This window comes from Euprymna scolopes, chromosome 27 (assembly GCF_053919585.1).
Source record: "Euprymna scolopes isolate OS-2025 chromosome 27, ASM5391958v1, whole genome shotgun sequence".
Lineage (NCBI taxonomy): Eukaryota > Metazoa > Mollusca > Cephalopoda > Sepiida > Sepiolidae > Euprymna > Euprymna scolopes.
Window position 1 is genome coordinate 92,885,072 of NC_136508.1, and position 8,790 is coordinate 92,893,861.

The 8,790-nt window shown below is 33.7% G+C and overlaps 1 protein-coding gene across 6 annotated transcripts in view; it reads right to left on the minus strand.

Moving 5' to 3' along the window:
- The window catches only part of LOC145248991 (arfaptin-2-like), a 245,020-nt gene that overhangs the window by 19,736 nt on the left and 216,494 nt on the right, over positions 1-8,790 (minus strand). For 2 of the 6 annotated variants that reach the window (XM_080110834.1, XM_080110835.1), the window contains exon 3: positions 6,511-6,543. The exons of the other annotated variants lie outside the window; for them this stretch is intronic. In XM_080110834.1, the coding sequence (XP_079966960.1) occupies positions 6,511-6,543 (33 nt within the window). The remainder of the gene's footprint in view (positions 1-6,510; positions 6,544-8,790) is intronic. 6 annotated transcript variants of the gene reach the window in all.

Here is an 8,790-nt window from a genome sequence, read left to right on the forward strand (position 1 = left end):
ACAGATAGATATGATCACTTTATATATACATAAATATGCATTACCGATAAATGTGCTGTTATTTTATTCAATTGGGTTCCAGTTTTCATTGTGACATTTTTCATGTGAAGGGTCAAGTTTAAAAGATCATAACATAAAAAGAACAAAATCCCCAGTTTTAAATCTGCATCATTTACTTATATTTGGTGATCTTTTCTTTTTCTTTTATGTGGGTCCCTTCCACATGAAATGTGGGTTGCCAGTTTGCCATGGCGGCATCAAGCAACTTTCTTTACAGCACCATCATTTACATTAGTGGCAATATGTCATCGATTAAGGTCATCTTTAACCAAGCCTCAATAGCAAGGAGTTTGAACTGCTGTAGGATACATATCACAATTCCACCGAATTATACCCATGCCATTTCCCTACATCATCAGAAAGACCCAAGCTAGTGGGAGCCGAGCATTCACTTTCATGTTACATGGCACCATACACTATTGTAAACTCGACCCCAAGTAATAAGTGAAAATAAATGACAGTGATACTAAATTTTAATTTGTTTCCCGACCATCTGGTACATTGTGCGACAAATAATGTCACCACAAAATACAAAATATTGATTCCATGCAAATATAATCCACCATAAAATGCTAAACTATATTTTGAAAGCAAAGTCGCAGCAGCTGTTAATCAGTAGGTGAACAGACGCTACATATGTACCAACCCTGACCCCAAACTCCCTAGATTCTGAGGATTAAAAAAGCATGTTTAATTTCTTATCAATAAATGTGATTTTTTTTCTTTTATTTTAGACTAGCCTGGGTGCCCGGCATGACCAAGGTTTTTAGAGGTATGTGTTGAAAAAAAAAAAGTGAGAGTAGGCAGCCAGGCTCAAACCCGTACTGTGAAGGAGGGAAAGAACGTGGGGGAAAAAAAAAAAAAAAAAGTAACGTCTTTGCCGTTGCGTCCATCGCAAAATCGGAAGTGGCGAATGTCAAAATTAGGGCTAGTCAATCGAAAAGAGGGGATGGCTGGTGAAAATATCTGTGAAAGAAGCGACCCCTCCTTGTAGAAAATTGCCCAATTGAGGGTAAAGGAATTAATGTTTTGGGCCAATTTTTCAATATCTGTCGTCCGAAAGTTCGAGGTTTAAAACGATACTAATTTCATCACATTCCGATGCATCTGTCAAAAGTCTTTAGCAGACATACAAATACAAACACAGATTTTTGCCCTTTATATTATAGACTGAGGGGGGAGGGTACCCGGCGTTGCCCGGATTTTTGGAGGTGTGTGTGGTTTTGGGTAAATCAAACCGCCGGAGGGCGGGGGGGGGGGGTTAAAAAAAAAAGTTTTGGTAAGTATGAGGATCGAACCCGAACCCGAACCCGAACCCTTGAGGCAAAGTTGGAAATTAAAGTGTGAAAAAAAAAACATGCGACCTTAACCATTGGGCCACTGTGAAATACTAACAGAAACACGTTTGAATTTATTTAAGTATTAAAAACCGAATTGACACGTGGCCGTAATAAATGTTAACTCTGCTGCTTCTATTTGACCTCATTAATGAGGTCAAATAGAAGTCGTGCAGTTAACTTTTGCTGCGGGGTAGTTTTTGGGTTTGTTTACCCAACTTTGACTGGCTTTTTCCCCAAGATGTTGGGGAGGGGGAAACCAGCTCCCCCCATTATCCAGATTGAATAACAATTGTCTGATATAAGGAGTTTGGCCCCACATTGATCAAAGCTGATTGCTCCTGGACGTTTCCCGCTGCGATTGCTGGGAACAATGCCTTAGCTTTGAATTAGTTTCGCTTTTTATACGAAAAAGCTGAACGAACACAAGACGGGCTGAAATAGCAATAATTTTGTAAAAATCGACGTAAATAAATCTAGAGGCGACCCGCGTTCGCAAATCGTACATATTATCTAGGGGGTATATAAACAGTTCTAAGCGATAGTAACCCCCCCCCCCGCCGGCAAAAAAAGCCTTTTCAATACATACATAAAATGATCACGCACATTTTGCCTTTTATATATATATAGAGGTGTCCTAACATCTCATTGAGAGGCACTGTTCGTCTATCCACCCATCTGTCTGTCTGTCACATTTAAATTTGCAATAATATTTCCATCAACAAATTCTAAGGACGTGAAATAAAAGTAACTGATCTTTTTTTTTTTTTTTTTTTTTTTAAATGAATACCAATATGTGATAAAAAAGAAAAGAACTCTTCAATTTCCCTTTATGCTTTTTGAAAGTGAATTACTTACCTTTGTTCACTTTTTTCTTAAGTGGCTATTATTCTTACAGACTCAATCCCTTTATAGATGGTAGTAGAATAAAAGGTGCAACTTTACTATAGTTTGCCGTCCAACCCAACCATGTATTTTTGAACAAAGGCATTCCATGGAAAAACATTATTACGTACTTACATGTCATGTTGAATTTAGTATAATTTACAAAATTTACAAAACATTGTCCAGTAGAAGACAGGCTAGAGCTAATTTTCAGAAAAAAAAAAAGCGTGTAGTATTATCAAGAATAAGCAAGATGGCCAACTTGAAAGTAGTTATCTTCCCCCGATTTCGAGAATTTACAGTGAAACTGCAACTATGAAAAATTCTGTTTTTACCTATAATTATTTTTCTACTGAACCATTTTTCATAATTTTTGGAATTTATACTAATTTCGCCATGACACTTTAAGTACGTAATAATGTTTTTCTATGAAATGCATTTTTTCAAAGATACACCATAGTAAAGTTGCACCAAATAAAACTCCTTCAAATATACTCACACTTTTTACACCCACTCATTCAACTTATCCTTTACACTCTAAAATGAAAAAAGAAATCAAGAAATCAAAGAATTACCTGATCTTAATGAAATTTTTAATATTTGTTCAGAAATTCATTTTAATATAAAAAAATATTTATGAAAAAAAAAAAAAAAAAAAATTACAGATTTTTGGGGTCACTTTAATTACACCCCTTCCTGCCTTGTCATTTCAAGGACGAAATGCACATTATATCTATAGTTGAAACTAAGTGATCATTTTTACAAAGAGATAACATCCTGAAGGTGCAGATGAAAACAGGTTTTAATGACGCATGACTAACAGTTTTTGTTTTATCACAAGAGCAAAAAAAAAGAGAGAAAGATAGTGAACATAAGATAAATTTTGGATTTGGTTATTATTTTTTTTTTTTAAATTTCAAACTCAATTTCTTCTGACAAACAATACATTAGCATACCGAATATAGCTTTCAAAACCTGCCAGACTCTTACTCTCTGGCACAGTACTTGCAGACATACTGTTCTATACAAGGGTTTTATTTTTTGTGGATTCTCTTGTGTAGTTTCAAACCTGGTGCAGATTAGCATTCTTCACCGCATAGGTTTCAGATTGTTATCTCTTTTTGAAGATGACTACAATTTTAACTTCTAAGTCCTGCTTTGTCCAGGCATACTTTACCAGAGTCCCAACAGACCAAATTATGAAGTACTGTAACTATTTGTCATTTCTTAAGCTCCTTTCCTAACATCCCTCTCTTAAGTTTTCCCTGCTCAATGCATATTCTACCATATTTATAAACACACCAAGTATTGATTTGTTGTCTCCACGCTGTTCTATTCAACTCCTGCTGTTCCCAATTAATGTTCAGAATGCCACAGATTTCAAGAGAGATCTTTAAAAAGTCCTTGTATCACAACTTTATGAGGGGGGTCTCTTTCATTCACAAAGATTTTGTAAAGAAAATGCTTTGGGATATGAGCCTAATCCATCCTACATACACGTCCATACTACCTTAAGCAATGTTTCTGTAACATGCTTTTTAGGATTTTATTGAAAATTTTTTGTCTTTATTTCAAGACTTTCTCAAGAAAAAAAGTTATTTTAGATTACAAGATGCAACACAATATTTCCAAGAATTGCAACACTTGAAACATCCGAAAAAAAAAAAACCAAAAACATGTGCAATGTGTGTGTGTGTGTGTGTGTGTGTGATGATGAAAATCATGGAAATAATATTTCATGATAGAAAAGGAAAATCTATTAAAAAAAAAAATTACTGATATATTCATTAACGTTTCCTTTTCATTTCAAGATTTTCTCAAAATGATAAATTTTTACTTGCATGTTATTTCTTCAAATCAATCATCTTGAGAAAGTCTCGATATAAAGACAAAATGTTGATGAATATATAATTTGGTTTTTCCTTTTTTACAAGTGTGTGTGTGTGTGCATATAAAAATAAACGAAAAAAGCAAATCATAATACAATCAAATAAAAATGTTAATTTTTTTTTATTTCTTCTTTACTATCAAAATGAATCATAAATAAATAAAAACGTTTTATTTTGAAAATTTTACACAAATAACGAACACCAAAAAAAAAAGAAAAAGAATGAGTTGGGTGTATTATTTGGTTTATCAACTTTTTCCATTTATTTCTATATTTTGTCCGATATTATCCAACCGTTTTCTAATGTAGAAACAATAAGAAATACATAAAACGAACTTCCCTTAACATTTTATTGCAGTTTTACAGTTAATCCAATTGTTAGAAGTACATTTCTATCCAACACATATGCATACATTTGAATGCAATCTCAAACTAGCCAGACTATCAACTTAAAACCTCTGCAATTTTATATAAAGCTTTTATAACAAGTCACGTTTATTATTGAATATTATATTAACGTTCTATAGATGTTCATGCATTTGAATTCAAATTTTGAATTTGTATTCAAATGTATAAAGCTGGCATAGCCCACCCAGGGCTATACAGAGTATCACTCCAGGTTCACAGTAGATCACCATTTCAGAATGCTGTGCGCTATATATCATCTTCCCATTACTAGGATATACATATGGCTGAGGATCACTTGTGAATTTTACATTCCTTGTAAACTTCTTCCTTTGGAGGAAGTCTGTACAGACCATCCAGGGTTAATATCACACCAGGTGTTACCCATTTGTTTATATATTTGAATTTACATTCAAGTCTAGAAGTGCAGCAATATCCAGATACGTATAAAATGGAAAATTCCACGTGAGGTTAGTTTAAACAAAAAGATGGAGGTCAATTTAGGAGTTGGAATTGTACATATTGGAAGTTCTGTCATGGTAGAAAAGCGAGAGGTCTTGTCTCCGGGAAGTTTGGTATTAGAGTGAGTGGGCGTTGTTTTCAGGGCCTCCATCATCTTACAAAGTTTTGAAGGGGAAGATGTCGTCAATCAAGATGTAAAGATTAGTTTGAAAGTAAAACTAAATTCCAGAGTTAATAATGGAATTACTTGTTACTTTTTTAATTGAATCGATTATTACAACCTAGAGGAGAAAAAGAAGATAAGAACATCTTTACAAGTCCTACTATCAACACTACAGTGAGATGACTACATGTTAATGAGAGAGAGAGAGTGTGTGTGTGAGAGAGAGTGTGTGTGTGAGAGAGAGTGTGTGTGTGAGAGAGAGGGAGAGAAAGAGAGAGAAAGAAAGATGAACATTTTTTTTTTAATTTTCACTAGAGATCAAGTCAGTTAGACTGACAGGTTACAGAAAATATGTGGCAGAAAAGCAAGAAAGCCTTTAACTCTTAGAAGTCAAGAATCGAAATGATCGTACACATTTTTCAAGGCTTTCATCACTCTACCAGGGTTGGTTGAGAGGATACAGTTTATACAGTAAATTACTGCAAGAAGTAAATCAAATCCCAGAGTAAATTATGGAGTTAATTGATGTTCTTTTTAATTGCTTTTTATTATTGCCATTCAAAAGAAAAAGTAACATTTCTACAGAGTGACAAATACAACACATCAACAAAAGAGACAAACACCTGTTTCTGTCGACGAAACTACATTAATATGAGGACGCATACACTTATCATTGGATATACAATGAAACTGCAATAAAGTGTTAAAATAAGTCCCCTTTAATTATTTATTATTGTTATATATAATCATGTAATGCAAAATATGTTAACCTGATTAAATATGTACTCTAAAATTGAAGAGTCTATTCTCACCGTTTGCTATACACTGGTAGAGGGAGATAACTTGAAAATTGTTCAACGTGCGTTTTAAGTCTGGAACATTCCATGTTTATTCCATAAAGTCCGCACTGAACTTTTTTCTCATCCATACACGGTCAAAGGCTGGGTCGGGATGAAGTAGTCATGAGACATTATTCTAACGTATCCAGCCACCTGTGTTTTGACCATCATCTCAGCCTTTTCCCGTTACTATGCTATATAATATCATGTACAATTTTGATAATTAGATATACTACAAAACTGCAGTACGGTGTTAAGATAAGTCCCTTTTAATTATGTGTGTGTGTGTATATATATATATATATATATATATATATATATATATATACACACACACATGTAATGCAAAAATGTGTCAAGCTGATTAGGTGTGTGTGTGTGTGCGTGCGTGCACATTTCCAAATATTTATTAGTACATAGGCAATGGTTAGAGGGGGAGGGGAGGCACACAAAGGATAACTGTGTACTCACCACTGTAGCCAGCGCCTGGGATCATGTCAATGCCTACAAAAATGCCATGCAGATGAAAATAATCTATTTGATTTTGAATAGCTACAACAAAAATTTTGGAGGGATGAGGAGAGAGGTTGAATGCTCAACCAGGACCCTTCCTTCTTCCTCGTCACATAAAAAAGGAAATTACATGAATCAAATCAATGACCACCCAGTTGTAAACACCTCAAGCAATCACTTATTTAATTCTAAAAAAAAATTTTTTTGTTTTTTTTTAAATATAAGATGTTTTTTTCAATTAACTTTTTTTATTTTTTCAAAATAACTTGTGTAAAGAGATGACAAAAATAAAAAAAGTACAAAATAAGAATTAAAAAAACAAAAACAATGCTTTTGGGGGGGGGGTAGAATCATTTTAAAGTATAACAACAGTCTTTCTCTGCTGTATTCTTATTTCTATAGTGGTTGCTCATCTGAGTGACCATCTTTAGTTCCCGTCTGTAAAAGATTCACAGCAAAAACTCATCTAGCTACCACCATTGAAAAGAACTTACCTTTCTTTCTCTGTGTAGCTAAAATCAAAGAGAACAGTTTCTTTCCAAGAACTTGCCATCTGTGGAACACAATATCACAGGATAGCTTCCTTACAGACTAAAACATAGTTGTGAAGCCGTTCTCTTAAATAATTAAATTCTGCCTATCCCACACGTCATAGTATAGTGTCTAGTACATAATTTTAAACTTCTCCATTTGGGTTAAGTACATTGAGGAGTGAAATAAACTGCCACTAGCATAAAATACAATGGTCTTTGTGTAAACAAATGGAACTTAGGCGTTTGGACAATGTTTAAGCACTGTATTTTCACATACCCATCTTAGCAGCAGCAAAATAGCGTAACGGTTAGAAGCGCCAACTGTCATATAGGCGGTTGAGTTTCAATCCTGGTTTGTGATAGTTGCTAGTCTGGCCGCACTGATAAGCTGTGATACAGTGAAACAGTACTGTATGTGGATGAGTATATATATGTATACACACACACACAATAATCTATTATTTTCTTCTAGTATTATTAAGTTTGGAAACGTCATTTGTATTAAATTTCAATACTTTAGCAATGAAGGAGTTACTTTAGCTAGTATATATATATATATATATATATACTAGCAAAAGTACCCGTCATTGACTAGGTTCAAAAACAGCCTACAGAAAATGGACTCTGATTTATGAAAGTATGATAGGTTATGAAAAGGAAGGATTGTAAAGAGATAGCTTCGAATTTGGGGGTATCAAAACTAAAGCAAAATATGATGAAAGTAAAAATAAAATACATAAACCCCATAATTTATTATACCATACCTGTTCACATTGAGACACTTATCACAATATTCTGTGGATCTATATTAAAAAAACTTGTTAAACTTTGCGACATATTTCCATTCTATGGAGGTCAGGCGGGAACGAACACCCCATAATTTTATCATACCATATTTCTTCAAACTGAAACATAATTATCAAAGTATACTTACACAGATAGATAGGAAAAGTCTTTATTAAAGTTTGTGTCTCTTTCCATTCTATGGAGGCCAGGCACGAACGCAGACCCCACAATTTTATTATACCATCCCTATTTAAGTTAAAACATACTTATCAAAGTATTCTTATGAACATCTATATCAAAGTATTTTTATATACATCTATATCAAAAACACGTTTTTTTAAAAAAAATTTTAGTTCCATACTTTGTGGACCAGGCGCGTATACAGACCCCACAATTTTAATGAATTGTCATTATGCCAGATCAGACATACCCATTCCTGTGTCTCAATACATCTTCTATCATTATATGTGATCAGTTTTCTATAATAGTCAACCATATAGGAGCCTATTCGTGACCAGACACACACACAGATGTTCAGCTTTATATTATATATGTGTGTGTGTGTGTGTGTTTTTGTTTAAAAGACAGCAAACTTTAAATTAAAATGAATCACAGAAAAATATTTTTATTATATAAATATGCGTTTTATTCCAAAGATTAATTTTTGGCATTCATGATTTAAATACAATTTCGGGCATCTGACCCCCACAAATATAATGTAATATAGAGGTCCAATTTTCAAAACTCTACGCATTAAATTAGACTGTATTTTGGCAATAGCGTGTCAAATGTTGCCTTCCAAGTGATCTATTGTGTCTGGTTTATTAGTGTAGACCTGAAACTTTACGTATCCCCAAAGAAAATAATATGATGGAGTTAAATTGCATGAAAGAGGTGGCTAGTTGACAGATCCATCTTG